At 41.9% G+C, this 22394-nt stretch overlaps 1 protein-coding gene across 2 annotated transcripts in view; it reads right to left on the bottom strand.

The window, feature by feature from the left end:
• LOC112250222 (transcriptional regulator ATRX-like) overlaps positions 1–22394 on the bottom strand; it is a 44910-nt gene that overhangs the window by 5586 nt on the left and 16930 nt on the right. The window contains exons 7-29 of one of the 2 annotated variants that reach the window (XM_024420178.2): positions 21341–21450; positions 18057–18124; positions 16121–17937; positions 15907–15973; positions 13040–13191; positions 12630–12794; positions 12395–12509; positions 12166–12265; positions 11768–11941; positions 11463–11607; positions 11242–11351; positions 9927–10070; positions 9190–9367; positions 8946–9083; positions 8583–8758; positions 8324–8441; positions 8071–8201; positions 7923–7960; positions 2848–2993; positions 2530–2686; positions 2297–2397; positions 2076–2184; positions 1695–1872 (exon numbers count right to left, since the gene is read on the bottom strand). In XM_024420178.2, the coding sequence (XP_024275946.1) occupies positions 1695–1872; positions 2076–2184; positions 2297–2397; positions 2530–2686; positions 2848–2993; positions 7923–7960; positions 8071–8201; positions 8324–8441; positions 8583–8758; positions 8946–9083; positions 9190–9367; positions 9927–10070; positions 11242–11351; positions 11463–11607; positions 11768–11941; positions 12166–12265; positions 12395–12509; positions 12630–12794; positions 13040–13191; positions 15907–15973; positions 16121–17937; positions 18057–18124; positions 21341–21450 (4637 nt within the window). The remainder of the gene's footprint in view (positions 1–1694; positions 1873–2075; positions 2185–2296; positions 2398–2529; positions 2687–2847; positions 2994–7922; positions 7961–8070; positions 8202–8323; positions 8442–8582; positions 8759–8945; positions 9084–9189; positions 9368–9926; positions 10071–11241; positions 11352–11462; positions 11608–11767; positions 11942–12165; positions 12266–12394; positions 12510–12629; positions 12795–13039; positions 13192–15906; positions 15974–16120; positions 17938–18056; positions 18125–21340; positions 21451–22394) is intronic. The other variant, XM_024420179.2, reaches the window with a different exon arrangement.

Below are 22394 nucleotides of genomic sequence, written 5' to 3'. Positions count from 1 at the left end.
TATTCTAAGTAACATTTTGTTTTGAAAAATTTGCCAAAAATGCATTTTACGTACTGGAGTGTCTTAACAAAATTAAACAAAAATATTTACGCAGACTTAATCCAGTGTCCTGAAAAATGGATTTGTGGGATATGCAAATAGTCAATGTTGGATGCAAACCTCGTAACTCAAAAAGGGGTGATTTTCACTTTTTTTATTTTTATAACTTGAATCGATATAATTGGTTCCCCTTCACATGTATGAAAGTTTCAGGACCATTTTACCTAAATAGTTATGCCGACTTAATCCAGTGAACCACATTTTTTTTGTGGGATATGCAAAATGTGCATATTTAAATGAAATATCACCTAATTTGCGTATATATTTTTAAAGTATTATGCGTATCTACATTCAACTGGCAGTTGACTGTGATATGATTGAGAGAAAAAAATCCCCTATTAGGGCGTGGTGCCTGGCCTTTAACTTTAAATATTAGAATGTTAATGCAGATCACATTGTTTGATTATATTTATAAGAATCATTAGGGGTGCCAATAATTGACCTTTTATTTATTTAACCTCTTTTTTATTAAAGCTACTAGAGCTCTGGAAATGCAAATGCGCCAGGCACCAAGTTCATTAAAATCAGCTTGGTATTTTAAAATGCTTTGAATCCAGGCACCAAGTCAGATTTTTAAAAGCATGAGAAGCTATTATCTGATAGCATGTAACACCCCAAAAGACCCGTAGGGGATGTAAACAAAATAATTAGCATAGTCGGCGCTACACAAACCGCACAATAAAATATAAAACATTCATTACCTTTGACCATCTTCTTTGTTGGCACTCCTTGATGTCCCATAATCAATACTGGGTCTTTTTTCGATTAAATCGGTCCATATATAGCCTAGATATCGATCTATGAAGACTGTGTGATAAACGGAAAAAAATAGCGTTTCATAACGTAACGTCATTTTTTAAAAGTTAAAAAGTCGACGATAAACTTTCACAAAACACTTCGAAATACTTTTCTAATGCAACTTTAGGTATTAGTACACGTTAATAAGCGATAAAAATCATCAGGAGGCTATGTAAATTCGATAGGTGGTCGTCTGGAAAAAATGTCCGGAAAAAACTCAGCCAATACATCAAGTTGGAGGTCGGAGGGAATCGGTTCCCTTTGGTCGGTTCTACCAAGAATCAAATCAAATGAGAAGACTCTATACATCCTGTGGAAGCTGTAGGTACTGCAACCTCGGCCTCATTTAATACGGTTCACCTTTAACAATGGGTTGAAGTGGCGCATGGATATTTTTTTCCACTTTCAGTGATCAGATTTTCCTGCGCTTTTCGATGAAACAGACGTTCTGTTATAGTCACAGCCGTGATTTAACCAGTTTTAGAAACGATAGAGTGTTTTCTATACACACATACTAATCATATGCATATACTATATTCCAGGCATGAGTAGCAGGACGCCAAAATGTTGCGCGATTTTTAACAGAATGTTCGAAAAAGTAGGGGGTAGGCTTAAGAGGTTTTAACAGAATCTCAGACATTAATTTTTTTGCATACAACATAGCTCATTTGTATTTGTCTTTATTTATTTATTGCTAATCTTATCAACAATTTTGGATGTGACTGTGTATGTAAAAAACACAAAATGTGTCCCACAATCATATTACAGAAGATGGGGTGCATATGAGATGTCATTACCTGTGCCAAGAAGCGGTAGACAAACACAGCCTTCAGCTGGCCAAAACGGTACACCCTGAAGATGCTCTGGATGTCGTAGGAGGGGTTCCACGAAGCGTCAAAAATTATGACCCTGTTAGCTGCTACCAGGTTGATCCCAAGGGACCCAGCTCTTGTTGAGATGAGAAACAGACGACCTCTGAAAGTAAATTGGTAAGAAATGAAATCAAAGGAGTGAGTATGAGTAGAATCTTAAACAGACCATCTAAAGAAATCACTGTCTACAATTACTGATGCTTTGTCATGAATAATAATACAATACTAGTGTTATGCTACATACCGTGTTGAGGTTTGGCACAGTGAAATTTGAGATGTAGAATAGTACAGCAGTCAGAGACGTACCGCTCATTGGTGGCATTATTGAACTCTTCAGCCCATTTCTTCCTGGATGTGGCACTAGTGGACCCATCAATACGGTAATAGTCAATGTTTCTGATCCAGCTGCCATCACCTACAGTTTGGAAAAGGAAACAAATTACACAATTATAGACTCTGAAGAAAACAATTGTTTTGTAACACTATAACATATGTTTGAATATGTGAACAGCCAATGGAAACCGTACCTTTGTATAGGGATGATTGTCCGTTGTCTTTGGCTTTGTTAGCGAGGTCCAAGAAATCTTCAATCATGTCTAATGAGATCAAGGATTGACTAAACACCAACCTGTGAATATACAAACAAAAATTGACGAAGGTTGATTCAACAAATCTGCTCTATAAACCTCTGGCTAACTCGATACTTCTTTTTGTAAATACCCCCCCCCGGTGCCTGAATGCATTTCTCAAGCACACTTACAGTTTGTCGTCCAGTTCCTCTGCCATTCGGAGAATCTCAAACAGCAGCACCATCTTCCCTGAGTGTCCCAGGATGGTGGCGTCAGAATCACTCAGCATTGACTTGTACCAGTCTGCAGCCGGACTGTCAGGCCTGAAACTGGTGGATGCTCTGACCGCTGAACACAGAGCATACAATATCACCACTGACCTCACATGAATATGTTCACCTTATATTAATGACTTAATTGTAAATGATTTAAAATGTTCAATTGTAACACAAGAAGCTAATGTAAAATAGATGGTAAAGTAATTTCCTTAATTTAAGAGAGACTCCTACCATCTACCACTGGAACCAGTGGCCCTGCACGCTGGTCTCCTTCCACATTGACACCCTTTGATGAACTGTTCCACACCATGATCACTTCCACATCATTGCTTTTTTCATCAGCATTACGCAATTTCCCCTTGTTCTCCTTCTCTTTACTGATTGGGACAAAGGAAAGGATGAAAGGCAACAATCTATTATTTGCATGAGATTACCTTTTGATGGTGATAGATAACCCACTTCAAGCATCACACTGTCGTAGTAATTAAAGAGCTCGAGAGATGTGACGCAGTTAACGCAAACGCTAAGCAACGCTGTACGGGAATGCTGTTTTTTTGTCACAAAATGAACAGCTCCTTGCAGTATGAAGTCCTGGCACCTATGTTGCTTGTTACACACATTTGTGCAACGCAAATTTTGAAACGCAACGTATTATTCCTTACGTTGAGATGGTGGCAGTGTTGTGTAGATGAGGCTGAAACAACTTGCTTAGTTCCTGAGCTGATCTATAGGCATTGCATCAAAAATAAATAAGCAGTATATTTTGCAACGAATATACACTGCTCAAAAATATAAAGGGAACACTTAAACACCACAATGTAACTCCAAGTCAATCACACTTCTGTGAAATCAAACTGTCCACTTAGGAAGCAACACTGATTGACAATAAATTTCACATGCTGTTGTGCAAATGGAGTAGACAACAGGTGGAAATTATAGGCTATTAGCAAGACACCCCCAATAAAGGAGTGGTTCTGCAGGTGATAACCACATACCACTTCTCAGTTCCTATGCTTCCTGGCTGATGTTTTGGTCACTTTTGAATGCTGGAGGTGCTTTCACTCTAGTGGTAGCACGAGACGGAGTCTACAACCCACACAAGTGGCTCAGGTAGTGCAGCTCATCCAGGATGGCACATCAATGCGAGCTGTGGCAAGAAGGTTTGCTGTGTGTGTCAGCGTAGTGTCCAGAGCACGGAGGCGCTACCAGAACACAGGCCTGTACATCAGGAGACGTGGAGGCCGTAGGAGGCCAACAAACCAGCAGCAGGACCGCTACCTCCGCCTTTGTGCAAGGAGGAGCACTGCCAGAGCCCTGCAAAATGACCCCCAGCAGGCCACAAATGTGCATGTGTCTGCTCAAACGGTCAAAAACAGACTCCATGAGGGTGGTATGAGGGCCCGACGTCCAAAGGTGGGGGTTGTGCTTACAGCCCAACACAGTGCAGGACATTTGGCATTTGCCAGAGAACACCAAGACTGGCAAATTCGCCACTGGCGCCCTGTGCTCTTCACAGATGAAAGCAGGTTCACACTGAGCACATGTGACAGACGTGACAGTCTGGAGACGCCGTGGAGGACGTCCTGCTGCCTGCAACATCCTCCAGCATGACCGGTTTGGGGGGTGGGTCAGTCATGGTGTGGGGTGGCATTTCTTTGGGGGGGCCGCACAACCCTCCATGTGCTCGCCAGAGGTAGCCTGACTGCCATTAGGTACCGAGATGAGATCCTCAGACCCCTTGTGAGATCATATGCTGGTGCAGTTGGCGCTGGGTTCCTCCTAATGCAAGACCATGCTAGACCTCATGTGGCTGGAGTGTGTCAGCAGTTCCTGCAAGAGGAAGGCATTGATGCTATGGACTGGCCCGCCCGTTCCCCAGACCTGAATCCAATTGAGCACATCTGGGACATCAGGTCTCGCTCCATCCACCAACGCCACGTTGCACCACAGACTGTCCAGGAGTTGGCGGATGCTTTAGTCCAGGTCTGGGAAGAGATCCCTCAGGAGACCATCCTCCACCTCATCAGGAGCATGCCCAGGCGTTGTAGGGAGGTCATACAGGCACGTGGAGGCCACACACACTACTGAGCCTAATTTTGACTTGTTTTAAGGACATTACATCAAAGTTGGATCAGCCTGTAGTGTGGTTTTCCACTTTAATTTTGAGTGTGACTCCAAATCCAGACCTCCATGGGTTGATAAATTTGATTTTCATTGATCATTTTTGTGTGATTTTGTTGTCAGCACATTCAACTATGTAAAGAAAAAAGTATTTAATAAGAATATTTCATTCATTCAGATCTAGGATGTGTTATTTTAGTGTTCCCTCTATTTTTTTCAGCAGTGTATCATCTCAGTGACAGTTCAAACGATGTAGCCTTACTAGAAACACCTGCAAAATGTATTTTGTTTAGAAGTAATACCTACGTGATTGTAGGCCATTTTGAAAGAGTGAAAACAGTTGTAGCCATGCTATTTTTTTCTCATGGAGTAAATAGGCACATTCTATGCTTATCTGATAAGGGAGCGAATACATTCAAGCATCATATCAAACTGGTATAAATTATACTGGCAAGTATATGTGTCAGGGCATATTATTTATAAATCAGATTATTTCACATGATGGAGATGTGGGAAGCTAAAAGGCTAGCTTGCTTGCTGTTTTTAGCTAGATGTGTGTGTGTATGTGAGAGAGTAATAAAAAATATAAAAAATCATATATAGACACACCTTCAAATTAGTGTATTTGGCTATTACAGCCACACCCGTTGATGACAGGTGTATAAAATCGAGCACACAGCCATACAATCTCCTTAGACAAACATAGGCAGTAGAACAGCCTTACTGAAGAGCTCAGGGACTTTCAACGTGGCACCGTCATAGGGTGGCACCATCTCAGGATGCCACCTTTCCAACAAGTCAGTTCGTCAAATTTCTGCCCTGATACAGTTGACCGGGGCAGCTCTAAGTGCTGTTATTGTGAAGTGGAAACGTCTAGGAGCAACAACGTCTCACCGCAAGAGTATAGGCCACACAAGAGCACAGAACTGGACTGCCGAGTGCTGAAGCGCATAGCGTATAAAAATCATCATCTGTCCTCGGTTGCAACACTCACTGCAGAGTTCTAAACTGCTTCTGAAAGAACGTCAGCACAAGAACTGGTCATTGGGAGCTTAATGAAAAGGGTTTCCATGGACGAGCAGCCACACACAAGCCTAAGATCACCATATGCAATGCCAAGCGTCAGCTGGAGTGGTGTAAAGGTCCCCGCCAATCGACTCTGGAGCAGTGAAAATGCATTCTCTGGAGTGATGAGTCACGCTTCACAATCTGGCAGTCCGACGGATGAATCTGGGTTTGACAGATGCCAGGAGAACGCTACCTGCCAGAATGCGTAATGCCAACTGTAAATTTTGGTGGAGGAGGAATAATAGTCTGGGGCTGTTTTTCATGGTTCTAGCCCCTTCATTCCAGTGAAGGAAAATCCTAACGCTACAGCACACAATGACATTCTAGACGATTCTGTGCCTCCAACTTTGTGGCAACAGTTTGGGGAAGACCCTTTCCTATTTCAGCATGACAATGCCCCCGTGCACAAAGTGAGGTCCATACAGAATTGGTTTGTCAAGATCGGTGTGGAAGAACTGAACTGCACAGAGCCCGGACCTCAACTCCATCAAACACCTTTGGGGTGAAATGGAACAGAGACTGCGAGCCAGGCCTAATGGCCAACATCAGTGCCCGACCTCACTAATGCTCTTGTGGCTGAATGGAAGCAAGTCCCCGCAGCAATGTTCCAACATCTAGTGGAAAGCCTTCACAGAAGAGTGGAAGCTGTTATAGCAGCAAAGGGGGACCAACATCATATTAATGCCCATGATTTTGGAATGCGATTTGACGAGCAGATGTCCACATACTATTGGTCATGTAGTGTAGCTAGCAAGATGTAGTCTACTGGAAGGCACAAAACTAAGTAAATGTAAAACAGCAGGTAGCCTAGTGGTTAGAGCGTTGGGCCGAAAGGTTGCTAGATCGAATGCCCGAACTGGCAAGGTAAAAATCTGTCCTTCTGACCCCGAACAAGGCAGAAGAATTTGTTCTTAACTGACTTACCTAGTTAAATAAAGGTTCATTAAAATTTTAAAAACTAAACTTTCATTACATGTAGGTATTATTTAAATATGCAGTTGGTTTTCATTCAAATTAGCTTGCAGTGATGTTTTCAATGTGATTCTTCTTTTCCTTTAACACAAACGGGCAGACAAAGAAAACCTCTGCTATCGCCTTCTTTTGAAGTTTGCTTTTTGGGAGTCTAGAAACAATTGGACAGGCGAGGTATTATGTTGCCAAAAGGTGTGCATTGCTAAAAAAAAAAGTGAAATAAAAATCTGACTCCACCCAAGCGTCCATAGACACGCATGAACTTTGTCGACCGCTTAAGATTAGGCTTTAGCAGTATACCATATATACCGTATACTGAGCTATTTGGAAATAGCCACGGAATGTTTTTTCCAATACCGTCGATACCATCGAAACGGTTTAAGTTTTACCTGCAGTCAACTTGCGCAATACATTAGGAGATAAAGAAACCGTGTTAATTTCACCTGTCACATCATTTTTCATTATCAAGCTTACCAGTAGTTACCAGTCACATAGTAGTTCCCAGTCAAGAGACCATAGCCTTGAGTCACTTGCTGTTGTGAAGCATGTGATCTAGTTACAGTATGGAATTCATAACTAAATGTTTTCCAGCTAGACATCTTATCACAAATGAGTTAACTGTCAAATGTTCTAATGCTCTGCTATTATGCATTTGATTTGCTAATTTAGATAGCTATAGCTAGTTAGCTATTTAAATAAGTGGTTAGCTTTTTCCAAAATCAAGCTTCACTTGCTAACAGCAGAGAATCCCCTCCTGGATCAAGAGCATCGCTGTCTAATATTTATTTTGTGCGTGCTGCAAACTGTAAGTAGTATTTTTGAGTTACTTGTATATCTTTATGAGCAGGGATGTCTGTCCTACAAGTAGTTTAGGTCAGAGACTGTATAAAATGTTAGCAATGCACTCATTAACATTTAGTTAGCATTCTCTATGGGACTTCACATTTACTTGTTAGCATTGCTAACCTCTGGATTACAGAGGCCCAGCCGGGTTTGAAAATAGCACCCCTTGTGTTCCGTGCTGGTATTACGGAATATACCGGTATGGGCCAAGTTAGGTATGAAGGTATGACAATATGGATACCGTGCAAGCCTACTTTAGAGATCTGTGACAAGGGGTAGCCTGAATATTCATGCTTACACACCTCTCAGCTTTCCCCTGGTGCTTTCCATCAAAATGGCCCTGAAAACAAAGAGAATCTCAGTTGGTGACAGTTTGACTGATGCATCAGGATCTGTCTGGTGATGAGAAAATAGTACCTTTGGTCAAATCTGCATCTGATGAGTCTTTACCTTATTTTCTTTACTGATAAAGTTGAGCTGCAGACACCAGGGATGCGTCCAGATTCGGCTGAGTATCTGGAAGTCCTTAAAGAGGCTGGTTCCAGTCTTGCCCCTGGCTCCCTCAACTACAGATCCTGCTCCTACAGACACACATAGCTTTTTTCCCCCTATACTCTCAGTTAAAGCCAAAATGTCTCTAAATATCATACACATTTCATTACAGAGCTTTCTGAGCTAACTGGCTAAAGATGGAGGTTCTTACCAGTGAAGTTGTCCAGGTAGTAGCGATACAGTCTGTACTGGAGGGGGGTCACCCTCACTGCCATAACATACTCATGTTTAGGGGGCAGGAACTTGGTCAAGGCTGAGTAGTCTCTCCTCTGAGAAAAGAAAAACACACTAAGTGTATCCACTGGAGACTGACAAAGAATAACAAACAAATACTTGCAAAAAAATTGTCAGTGGTTCTGATAAACTACAAATGAAAGTGCCATACACTCCTAGTAATTGAGCCATCTCACCTGTACACATCCTGCCAACATTGCATGAAGGACATGGGCGCGATTCTTCATGATGCGGACATCTCTGGGGGTGGAGTCTGCACACTGGCCATTCTGAATGGGGTTGATAAACCGATTCCGGAACTCCTTGATTGAGCCTAGAAGGTTCTCCTTGATGAAGTTCACCATGCAGTGGTCTGAAAGAACCAAAATATATATGACTAGACTTGAACATTAACAAGGAAATGATCATGCAAATTATGTTCTCCTAAAATCAGTTTTGAGATATTAAAACTGAAATATGAATTAACTTGGCCAAATGTTGGGATACTGGTCAGAGTACAGTTTTAAATGGAAAGGTTGTCATAGACTGAAGCTCCTTACACTCATTGAGGTTGTTCTGCAGAGGGGTGCCTGTCAGCACCACTCTCCGTTTGGTCTTAATGGCACTCATAGCTTTGGAGATGTTGGACGCCTCGTTCTTAAGGATGTGCCCCTCATCGCAGATCACAAAGTCTGGACCTGGAGTACAACAAATGTAGTGCATTAGAGTTTCAACACAATAAACAAACAAATTAATGGTGCATACCTCTCAACACTACATGCATAGATTTAGTAGAGGATGTACCTGGATCGACCAGTGTGCTGTTAAAGGTCTTTTTGAATTGTCTGTGGGTGACTTTGAGGCCTAGTGTGAGGTTGCGGTACATCTCATAGCCCATGATCATAACACCACCATCCTTCTGCCATTTCTGCAGGGCAATATAACGCTCCTGAGGTCGCTTCAGTGTTGCCAACTCTGTCACCTACGAGGTGTATGTTAGTGTATAAAGACCGAGAGAAAAATGGTGAGAGAAATGAAGAGGTGGAGACAGGGAGATGAAAGAAACATTAAATACTTTGAATATAGAGCTCGCCAGCTTGTAGTCAAAAAACCCTGAAATGAGTTACCTCTGGTTCATTCAGCCATTCCTATGGCAACAATTAACGAGGAAAGAACAGGGTTTTGGGTTAAACACCGAAAACAAGGTCTGAGGTCAACACAAGCTTAGGAGATCTTATACGTTTTGTTCTATGAGATGTCAGTCAGTCAACATGGCCTTCATGAATTATGATGCATTTAGGTACTTTTTCTATGTTCTCAAAATTCACAAAAAGTGACATTAGCTGATCTCATAGAAAACTTAAAATCTCTGAAGTCTTATTTTTGGTGTTTATCCAAAAGCACAATTTATTTCCACAGAGGCTTAACCATGGCGGAGTTAGTGCCTACAAATGCCATTGCCATTTCTTGATGCTACATTGTATATGAATAACCTCTGCATTTATTTACCTTCAAAGAAAAAAAATCTAATCTACAACTACCTTGACTTTGTCAGCTCCCATGTTAACTTGCCACTTGTCAAACTCGTTGACCCAGTTAAGGATAGTGTTGAGTGGACACACCACCAAGGCAGTCCTGAAGTTCAGGCACCTTGACTGCAGCATTGTGTGGAGGAATGTCACCACCTAAATGAGAAAAATTATTTATCAAGAGACTAGTATCATTAACAAAATATACTGTTTTGAAACATCTCACAACACACATACCAAAAATAACTTGTATATCAAAAGTTTGGACAACCTCATTCAAGGTTTTTTCATTGTTTTGAATAGAATAATAGTGAAGACATCAAAACTATGAAATAACACATGGAATCATGTAGTGACCAAAAAAGTGTTAAATCAAAATATATTTTATATTGAGATTCTTCAAAGTAGCCACCATTTTTTCCTTGATGACAGCATTGCACACTCTTGGCATTCTCTCATCCAGCTTCATGAGGTAGTCACCTGGAATGCATTTCAATTAACATGTGTGCCTTGTTAAAAGTTCATTCGTGGAATTTCTTTCCTTCCTAATGTGTTTGAGCCAATCAGTTGTGTTGTGACAAGGTAGGGGTGGTATACAGAATATAGCCCTATTTGGTAAAAGACCAAGTCCATATTATGGCAAGAACAGCGCAAATAAGCAAAGAGAAACGACAGTCCATTACATTAAGACATGAAGGTCAGTCAATCCGGAGTATCAAAAACTTTGAAAGTTTCTTCAAGTGCAGTTGCAAAAACCATCAAGCGCTATGATGAAACTGGCTCTCATGAAGACCGCCACAGGAACGGAAGACCCAGAGTTACCTCTGCTGCAGAGGATAAGTTCATTCGAGTTACTAGCCTCAGAAATTGCAGCCCAAATAAATGCTTCAGAGCTCAAGTAACAGACACATCAACTGTTCAGAGGAAACTGCATGAATCAGGCCTTCATGGTCAAATTGCTGCAAAGAAACCACGACTAAAGGACACCAAAAAGAAGAGACTTACTTGAGCCAAGGAACACAAGCAATGGTTTAACACTGTTATTAACACACATGTGTTATTTCATAGTTTTGAGGTCTTCCCTATTATTCTACAATGTAAAAAATTGTAAAAAATAATGAAAAACCCTTAATTGAGTAGATGTGTCCAAACGACTGGTACGTTGCGCTGATCTTGAGCTGTTCATGTCTATTATTATTTTGTATTATGTCATGTTTTATTATTATTTTTGGACCCCAGGAAGAGTTGCTGCTGCTTTTGCAACAGCTAATGGGGATCCATATCAAATGCTAAACACGAATTTTGTTCCCTCTTCCCTTCCTCTTACCTGCAGTGTCTTCCCTAGGCCCATGCAGTGGGCCAGTAAGCAACCTGATCCAGGGGTTGAATTGGCCTTCTTCACTGACTCACAACAACAGTCCCAGATAAACTGCACACCTATCAAAAGGAAGAAGTTCAGCAAATCGAAGGGGACACTGCTGTATTTGCCACTATGTTAATTATTGTATGTATTGGACTTGTACAACTGAAATAAAAACCAAGACTTACCATCCACCTGGTGAGGCTTGAGCCTGGTCACCAAGTTCCTGTGCACCTGAATGAGTGGCTCCCTGGTCCCCTCATCCTGATCCAAGACCAGCTTAGTGGTGATTGGACAGGCCACTTGAGACACCTCATCGTCAATAACAATCACCTGCGAGGAAACCACCATTAGACCAAAACTGATCATATAAACCATATATAGATATCATATATAACGTATTCAAATAAAATAGACTAACAGTATGACATTTCTGAGAGAGCATAGTTTCAACTGTGAGTGTGAATGAGAGGGTAAGCTGTGTGTAGTGTACCTCTCTGAAGTCCTCCCTCTGCTCTCTGCCTGCCAGGCGTCTGCATCTATCCTCCTCCTCCTTCAGGGCTCTCTGGGTCTCTGAGCGGAGGTGCTCATCTATGATGATTCTGCGGATCTTCTTGCGGCCCTTAGGTGTACCTTTGTTGTCTCCGTCCTTCTCGTCATCTTCACTCTGTTTAGATAGACAGATCCGGAGGTCACCAGCACAACAACGCTTTTACCAGTACAATTTAACATTTAGCACCTGATACACAAACAGTAAACAAGAACAGCAGAATGATGATCATACCTCTCAGAAATCAAATAGTTGCACATCATGAAGTTATTAAGAATCATTTAAAAGGTCGACTGACCATGCAAAGGTAAGATGAGATGGTGACATCCACTCGTTATTACCTTATCGACGCTGGAGTCAGACAGCACAATATATGAGGGTTGCTGCTTCTTCTGTAGATAACTACGGACTGATTCCCTCTCGACTCTAGAGGTAGATGAGCTAAGGAGACAAAAGAGCAAAGATATTTCACTAATAAAAATAATGCAACCACAATTACATGTAACAATGACAGAAAACATGGTTTCCTTCCAGATTAGCAGCATTGACAAAACAAATTAGTCTTCTTACCTTTTGGGCTTCTGTTCATTGCCCTCGTTCTCAGATTGGCTCAGCTCTTCACTCATACCAGACTCTTCCTGCTCTGATTGGCTATCATCACTACTCTGGCTCTCCAATGTCTCACCTGAGGCGATGGAAAAAGCAGAAAATAAGTTCAAAGTAATTGGACCAACTCCAAAACTAGTCTAGGGCACTGATGGTATCCAATCATAAAGTCGTTCCACAGAACCCATACCACACACACCTTCGGTTCTTCTAGACTTCTTGACTTTCTGCTCGTTCCCATTTTCTTCAGCCGTTTTCTGATCACTTGGATTTCCATCGTCAAGGCTGAGCTTGTGGCGTAGCAGACAGTGTCTGTGACGAGTTTTACTGGACTCAGAGTCAGAGGTCAAACTGGAGGTCTCCCCTGCAGCAGAAACATGAATAATGTCAGGAGGACATAATATTCCTATTGCAAATGTTAATTCAACCTGTACACTAATAAGCAGTGACACATGGCGATGTCTTAATCACCACAATTACAATATGGGCCTACTTTAAAATCCCCAGTTAATAAGAAACAGGTCATGTCAAGGACAGTATTTCAGCTTAATGACAAAAAAACCCACAAAAAAATGGAAATGTCAGTGGAGGAAAGGAGGGATCACTTACCATTCTCATCTGAGCTTTGATCTTTCCCCTCTTCCTGCGCCTTCTCTTCCCTGTCAGATTCATCATCCTGTGATGACTCCTCGTCTGAAGAGAAATCCTCCCCCGATGAGTAGTTGGCTTTGATTTGGGCCAAGAGCATTTTCTTAGCGATTCTTTCAGAAGCAAGGAAGAGAGGGAAAAGGGACCGGAGGATCATTTTAATGATCATCACATCACATCAAATCCAACAAGCCCTGCTTAATAGGTTGATTCTCTAAAGGAACTGGTCTTACATAGGAATTTACAATCAAGACACAGGATTTCATCTTAAACTTAGCAATATCACCAGCAGATACATTTCTTCTAGAATTAATGAAAATAACAATGCTAGCTATTCTAATACCTCTTTGCATTCCCTGACCTGTAAACAACCGACAATACAGTTTTAAAATAATTATGGGGGGGAACAGGCCATTGCTTTAAGTGGTTGAATGTTTCTTTCTTTACTGATGTAAATATCTGTTGTGACCAAATAGACAGCTGAAATGCTCTGTCAAAGACCATTTCACTTAATTTAATGTTAAAAACGCAACACATTGAGGAGTCAAAGGCCAGATAACCTAACGACTTTGTAAGCACATTTGAATCAACCCCTCCCCTCCAAAACAAACATCTAAGACGTATCACTCACAAGATGAACAAAGCTGGTCCTATATAGAATAATGAAGACATAAGAGACATTATAAAGGGTATTCATTTATTACAACGGATAGTTTCTCTTACAGAGTTCAGTCAATGACAAAAGTAAGAACATATCCTTGGTTTAACGCATGCTCTACAACAGGCCTTTAACAAGGCTAACACTACAGCACCTCAGAGCTAATGACAGAATAATTATTAGTTCAATTTGAAAATAAGTTCTTACAACCACGTATTTTAGGTGGTTTGCAGGAAATAGTTTGTGGGGTAAAAAAAAAAAAAAATGTAAAAAGGTTTTGTTGGGCTTTTTACGAAGTTCAATATTCGGTGAAATACATGTATCTACTTACACATGAATATGTTTTTAAGAAACAAACCTTTTGGCAGAATAATAGTTGAATGAAGCCTCAGCGAGAAATACGTTTACATGAGGAGGGCCCCTCATGAGGCAGTATCAAACAGCAGCGGCCGGCAACAGCCTGGGCCTGAGGCCTTACCGCAAGTGTTTAAACTGGGAAAATGGAAGAACAAAAAGACACTTCACTATGTAAGACAACATGTCTCCTCGTCTCACAGCAATGTTGTAAGGCTGACCTCAGGTCACAAGAGGACAAAGTGGTTGAATAAAATGCATTACAACCATTCTACAGGACCAGCTTGAAGAGCGGTTGCTATTAGGCATCGAGCTCCTCCAAAGTAAAAAACAATTGCATTAAATTAGAGGTTTTTAAATCATTTAAAATGTAGGTAAATGGCCAATAAATATGGCCTTGCATGCAAAACAAACATGAAAAAAACTCGAAATATGATTATGCAATTAGTATCACAAACAAAGCATACAAGAAATTCAGCTAGGTGCCTGTGGTGAAAAAAGGCACAAAGAAAGTCAAATACAGTACAGTCTTATAATCAGTGTCTTTGGTATACTGCTGTTTCGCATCACAAGTCCTCTTTCTCGGCTAAGCCCTCAACCTGGCCAGAAGCAATAAATCATATAATGTTAAAGATTCAATCAAGCAGAATAGATAGTTTTCCAGTCTGTTCAGAGAATCATTGGATAGTCAACCCATCGCATTAGTACTCAACTGTGTCAGAATAGCAGTGCTAAATACAGCCACTTCACCACTGGCATATTGCACATGCACTTCAAATAAATCAAGAAAAAAAAAAATCGTCCATACAGTAACCATACACCAACACCTAATACTAGCAGTAATGTGTATGCTTTTACACTGCCTTAGAGAAATGGGCAACATCCAGCAGCCAGAAGGGTGCAGTCATGTACAATACGGTCCCCCTAAAGAATACCTGATCATGAACTGACCATTAGGGGATGTATAATATGAGGGTTGGGGTCCAAATTCCAGTCACTTAAGAAATGACATCAAACTCCATGATGACCAATTCCCAGTGACAGGAATGTAATTCACCCCTAGTATAGTCAAAGACAAACATAGCCAGACCTGTAAATTAAGTCTAAGGGTACATTCAGGTGTGTATTCAGTACCCTGGTGTGGTTCATTAGCTTTTATTAAAAAAAGAAAGTATAATCACACTATTAACAAATAATGCAATCGATACCTTTAACATGGCTTAAAATACTTAATATACAGTACACTGTTCTTTTTGGTAAAAACTAGAATACTATATGTGGAAGAAATAAGGATGACTTACAGTATTGTTGACCAATGAGAAACTATGAGGTATAAAATAATTGGTTTAATCTGTTTTAATAAGTGCATCAGGCTTTTGTGCAAACTAATATGATAACCAGCATTTTCCCCTCTTAAATCACCTTGAAATGCACAGACATGGACAAATGATGCCACATTCTGCTAATAGACAACTCACATTTAACTTTAAATTACACTTTCAAAAAAAAATTAAGAAAAAGGTAAATGAAAACAGTGGCATAAGTAGCCTATCATTCATAACACAGCCTTAGCAAGGTGTAAGGAGGGGTTTCTCCCTGTGCTTGACACGGTACCTCTGCTCTACACTAGAAATTGTATGGGATAGCTGCTGGTTTACTGCAGCTGCGGCTTGGACGAGACAGGATTGATTGGGAAGGGGTCTTGACAACGGAGGAGTCACCATTATTAGCACCCAACTTAGAGTTCCGTGGCGTGGCCTTTCTCCCGCGCCTAGGGTGTATTACAAACGCTAAGTCCGTTTGTTCGGAACCATACCTATTTTCTGGATCGTCATCATCTTCTGCTTCCCAAGAAGGCCCAGACCGGGTCTGCTCTTCATCGCCTACAGGTTAAGAGTACAAAAAAAAAAAGGTCAGTTCAACATTCGCCAATGATGAAATCTGCATGGCTACCTGAAAAGGGTTGAAATACAGTTCATGAATGCTGTGGTTTACCTCAAAAGTGTAGAGAAAGTGAGAGACCAACTCACCAGATGACTGGTGGAAAGCTGCTGACCCCAGTAATGCCACCTCCTCAGTGATAGGCTTAATCTTCTGGTCACCACTGTCGTCGCTAGACTCAGAATCCTGGTCTCCCTCTTCTTGACTGGAAGAGGATGGCGACTGCTTTGTTTTCTGCTGGGACCGAGGTGTGCTTTTAGGCTTGGTTACCTGGGTATTACCCTCCTTGCTGAATGCAGATTCATTCTCTTTCTTGACCTTCCGAGGTCTGCCCGGGGGCCTATGTTGTGGACTATTCTTGCTGGGGGTAGGTTCATCCTCTCTCTTAACCTTCCGAGGCCTCCCCCTGGGCCTGCTCATAGTCTTGATCTCCTTCTGCAGGTCTGGATTGTCACTGGAGGAGTCGGAGTCAGAGGAGCGGTCTTGCACCTTGCGTTTACGGACCACTCTTTCTGGAGAGAGGGCAGTGTTCTTCTTCAGGCCGAAGAGGCATTTCTTGGTCACGCTCCGATGGTCTCCATCGTCACTCCCGGCTTCGTCTGAACTGCGAGCCATGGCTGCCCGCTGAAGGACAGCAGGGACCTCATCGGAGTCTGAGTCTTCAATTCCTCTCCCAAGCCCTCCCTCATCAGCTCCTTGAGGCACTTCAACATTGGGGCTGGTATCAGGGTCAGAGTCACCCTCACTGTCAGCGCCTGAGGGGGTAGACTTGGTCTTGCCCTCACCTGGCCTGCGTAAGGGTGTGGTCTTTACCCGAGGTGAGCGTCTATTCTCTGGTTCATCTTCCAGTTCCAGCACCAGAGATTCGTTTCCCTCCTCAGCAGATTCATACTCCCCTTCTGTTGCAAGTTCAATAGATTCACAGTCCCCCTTACGTTCATCCACTTTTTCTTTTATTTCTTCCTCAAACTCCTTTTTTCCCTCCGCCTCCAACTCCGGGGGGCCAGAGGGTGGCTGTTTTTCAACAGGGACAGGTGTAAGTTGCACCACCAGTTGTTTTGTCATGTTGGAAGGATCTTCTCCGGGTTTGGAGTTTTTCCGTGGCCTGCCTCTACCTCGACGGGGTATTATCTCTGTGCCAAGGACACCTTTCATTTCACTTGAGGACGAAGGCCTTTCATCATCCGTAAAGCCCTTCGAGTCTGAATCATTCTCTTCCAAATGTTCAGATGCAATTTTCTTTAAGTAATGCAGGCAATTTTTATCAACAATGTCCATTTCCACACAACCCTCTTGTGCTTGTTGAGGTGCATCAGTACCAAAAGTGGGGTTTCCCCCATCTTTTGGCAGACCAAGCTCTTTGAACTCCTCCCAAAGGGCTTCCTCCAGAGCTGTGTGGGACTTCCTTAGACCCTTTAGTACTGACTGGAAAGTCTTCAAGTATTGTCGCTTAAAATCCATTCCACCTTGAATGAATTTCACGAAAGTTGTGTTTACAGTGTTTGTAGAGTCCACAAGGTTTTTTGCCTTTTTGGCCATCTCATCTGGAATTTGAAGGGTGTTGTAGTTGAACACCACATGACCATCCATGCCACTATGGTTCCAATGACCCGTGGGAATGTTTTGAGAATGCCTGGGATGGGAGTCACAATGTCCAGATTTGCCATCACCTCTGCCCCTCTTGCGGTGGTCTTGCCACAAACTCCCCAGGTTGTCAAGAACGTTGTCACAGGCGACGACCAGGTCTAGAAGAGGCGCTGGGCTGCATACGTAGCAGTACCACTTACTCTCCTCATCTAGGATGCCAGACAGCTCCTTTCGCCCCAGATTACGCAAAATGCATTTCTTACAGAAGGCGTTGGGGCAAAAGTCGCAGCAGATCAGGTTTCCCCCCTCTGCACACCATCTGTAAGAAGCAAATATAGTAGTTTGAAGTAATGATTAACGTAACAACCTGTATGTTTTTTTAACATCTCAGGATTTGCTTGCAGTATCTTTTTGTTTAGGAGAACCACCCCATCGTACCTGCACTGTTCATCCATGCCATCACAATCCTTGCTGATGTCATCACTTGAGTAATACTTGAAACAAGACTGAGAAAATAAGACAATAAGGACAAAGCCTCCAAAAATGTAGCTAAGCTCAACAAAATATTTTGAGAATGACACACTGAACAAAAATATAAATGCAACATGTAGTGTTGGTCCCATGTTTTATGAGCTGAAATAAAATATCCCAGAAATGTTCCATATGCACAAAAAGCTTATTTCTCTAAAATGTTGTGCATAAATTTGTTTACATTTAGTGACCATTTCTCCTTTGCCAAGATAATCCATCCACCTGACAGGTGTAGCATATGAAGAAGCTGATTAAACAGCATGATCATTACTCGGGTTGACCCCAATTAGTTGACTGGTCGATTGTTTGGTCGTTAGGCTGTTGGTCGACAGAGATTGTTTTAGTTGAGCAGTAACAAGTGTATAAATGTGCCCATCTCAGTGAACTAATCCATTGGAGTCTTGGACTAAAAGCCCATTTATACTCGATTCGAAAATGTGGTCGGCGGCTCCATATTGCGGAGCCTCCAGAGGCATGCAGAGGCCAAATCGAGCTCTGTACCACATCGCCATGCGCCTCCCAAATGTTTTAATGCGGAGGGCTCTGTATAGCTCCCCATTGACATGGGTTGACGGTAGGTGGGTGCAGCGCATCCTGCTCCGCAAAGCGCAAGAAGTATGAATGCCCTGACGTCTGTGGAGGCCATATCACCATAAATCCTGCATGGCAAATGCAGACGTGTGATTGACCATGCACCCAGATGCACAATGCCATTTTCTCCCTCCAAGATGCACTCCCCACCAATTTGTGCATTCACTGTTTCATATCTTCATTGTGTGAATTGTTTGCATTTGATTATTAGTGTATATCAACTCCCCATGACACATCACCAGTAGTAAATTAACTGTTAATTCCTAATCTAACGTTTGTTACTTTGGTTACGGTCATTTCTTTTAATGCAGTCAATATTATTCCAGTCTTTTGTTGGAGTGGACATATTATTTACAAAGTCCACAACCTATGCTATACTTGTGAGAAACAACTTTCGGTTGATTTAATTCCATTTGAGTTCTGTCAATTTAGTCATCGTCTTTTGTTTGGAACACCCCTGTTAATGTTGAGTAAGGACGTATACACAGAAGTGGCCTGCGCACAAATGCAGGCATAGAAATAACAATCGGATCCCCAAACGGCACATTTATGATTGGCTTAACGCGCCACCACTAATGACCTGTGGAGCTCCTCAAAGTAATGTTTTCTTCACCTCAATGTTTTCTACCCATTGAGAATGACAATAGTTCCTCAATGTATTTGAAAATATTTCCAGTGCTCTCCCGTTCGATAACCACTCAGCATGAAAGGGAAAAATGTCATGCTCTGATCCAGTGGAAATGTCAGTGCTGGACTTGGACTGAAATAGGTTCTGGTACTCATTTTAGCTCCACAATACTTTGGAGCTAATATTCTATAAGAGGAACAGGAGTTCAAGCAGTAGAACATTTGAGGTGCTGGTACTCAGCTCAGGTGAACTCCTGCCCAAGTCAAGCACAGCTTCTTATCCTTTGCGCAAATAGCCTACAAATGTCTGTCCCAAGCTCACTGTCACAGGAAATTGAGGACCCAGAATATTTTATACAATGTTGCAAGTTCACTAGAGCAAGTTTTGGCTGGACCCAAGTTAATAATTGATACAATGTTTCAAGTTTGTTGCAAACAGGCAGTGTGTAGCCAATCTGATTTCTAAGAAGAAAAAAAAAATTCTATCTGCAGGCACAATGTTTTTATTTGTTGGCTTTATGTAGGCTTTTTTAAAGTAGTTGGCAATGGCAATAAAAGTAACTTTTTATGTTTGTATCATTTTTATTTAGATTGAATGTTGATTAACCACATGACAATGATTAAGATATGAAGACATTAATATAAATTAAACTGTTTCACTAAAATGTGCATATGAAAACCATAACTGGCACGCAGATCAGTAGAAATGGTAAGATCAATTGGCATTCCACATGAGAAAGGTGGCCAACTCCTCATGTAGCCCATTACTACCGGCAACTTCAGGAGAGTAATGGCAGAATGTGCAAAAGCCAGCAGGAGCGGGAGGAGAATAAATAGTTGGGTCAGGTTACGTTTTTTTCCTTCTGGTTATTGAGATATCTGGCGCCCTCGAGGAATCCAACCGTAAGCTTAAAGCATCAGACAAACTCAATGCATATAGTTTATTTTATTAAAACATATAGGGTGTGTCTATATACGGAAAATACATGTTTAAAAATGTTGAGCAATTGAACAGACGACTTTCGGACGACCAAGATTTTTGATTTTGTCGGGGACAGCCCTAATCATTACAAAGGTACATTTTGTGCTGGGGACAATAAAAAGCCACTCTAAAATGTGCAGTTTTGTCACAACAATGCCACAGATGTCTCAAGTTGATGGAGTGTGCAATTGGCATGCTGACTGCAGGAATGTCCAACAGATGCTGCTAGAGAATTTAATGTTAATTTCACTACCATAAGCCTCCTCCAATGTTATTTTAGAGAATTTGGCAGAACATCCAACTGGCTCACAACCACAGAACACGTGTATGGCGATGTGTGGGTGAGCGGTTTGCTGATGTCAACGTTGTGAACAGAGTGCCCCATGGTGGCGTTATGGTATGGGCAGCATAAGCTACGGACAGCAAACAATAGCATTTTATAGACAGCAATTTAAATGCAGAGATACCATGGGAAGATCCTGAGGGCCATTGTCGTGCATGATAATGCACAGCCCCATGTCGTAAGGATCTGTTCCTGATTCCTGGAAGCTGAAAATGACCCAGTTCTTCCATGGCCTGCATAATCACCACACATTGGGCATGTTTGGGATGCTCTGGATTGACAGCGTGTTCCAATTCATGCCAATATCCAGGAACTTCACACAGCTATTAAAGAGGAGTGGGACAACATTCCACAGGCCAAAAATCAACCGCCTGATAAACTCTACGTGAAGGAGATGTGTCACGCTGCATGACGCAAATGGTGGTCACACCAGATACTGAGTGGTTTTCTTTTAAGGTATCTCTGACCAACATATGGACTCCCAGTCATGTGAAATCCATAGATTAGGGCTTAATTTATTTATTTAAATGGACTTATTTCCTTATATAACCCGTAATGCAGTAAAATCTTTGCCATTGTTGCATGTTGCGTTTATATTTGTGTTCACTATAATTGTCCCAATCTTTGACAGACCCAGGTTCACCTCACCTTGCAAATAAGTACTTTGAGTACCGGATGCTGATTGAAGGAGTCCCTCTGGAAGTGGTTAACTTGCTGGCCACAGGCTGTACAGCTAACAATCTCCAAGTGTTCACCTCCTACAAAACACATAATCGATCAACCAATGCTTCCAAGTCTGCATTGCTTGCTCTTTGGGGTTTTAGGCTGGCTAAGAAAAAGCATCATTCCCCAAGAGAGGATGGCTTTCAACTTCAGCAGTGATGAATTCATGAACTTCTTCCATGAAAAGATCATGATCATTAGAAATCAAATTATGGACTCCTCTTTGAATCAGCATATTTCTCCAATGCTCAGTTGTTTGCACAGAACTGCCAGGATCTAGGATCAAGGAGACACTCAAGTTTTTTAATCCTGTATCTCTTGGCACATTCATGAAAATAGTAACAGCCTCTAAACCATCAAGCTGCATACTGGACCCTATTCCAACTAAACTACTAAAAGAGCTACTTCCTGTGCTTGGCCCTCCTATGTGGAACATAGTAAATTGCACCCTATCCTCCGGATGTGTACCAAACTCACTTAAAGTGGCAGTAATGGAATAAACAAACATGCAGTCAATAATACAATAGAATAAGTCTATATAGCGTGTGTGCAAATGAGGTAGGATAAGGGAGGAAGGCTATAATTAGGCCATAGTGGCAATGTGATGGATGTGCAGAAGAGGAGTGTGCAAGTAGAGATAACAGTATGGGGGATGAGGTAGTTGGATGGGCTATTTACAGATGGGCTATTTACAGATGCCGTGATCTGTGAGCTGCTCTGACAGCTGGTGCTTAAAGTTAGTGAGGGAGATATGAGTCTCCAGCTTCAGTGATTTTTGCAGTTTGTTCCAGTCATTGGCAGCAGAGAACTGGAAGGAAAGGCTGCCAAAGGAGGAGTTGCTATACCTGCTGGAGCACGTGCTATGGATGGGTGTTGCTATGGTGACCAGTGAGCTGAGATAAGGCGGGGCTTTACCTAGCAAAGACTTGTAGATGACTTGGAGCCAGTGGGTTTGGTGACGAATATGAAGCGAGGGCCA

The sequence above is a fragment of the Oncorhynchus tshawytscha genome, linkage group LG30 (genome assembly GCF_018296145.1).
Source record: "Oncorhynchus tshawytscha isolate Ot180627B linkage group LG30, Otsh_v2.0, whole genome shotgun sequence".
NCBI lineage: Eukaryota > Metazoa > Chordata > Actinopteri > Salmoniformes > Salmonidae > Oncorhynchus > Oncorhynchus tshawytscha.
This window is presented reverse-complemented; position numbering and strand designations above follow the sequence as displayed.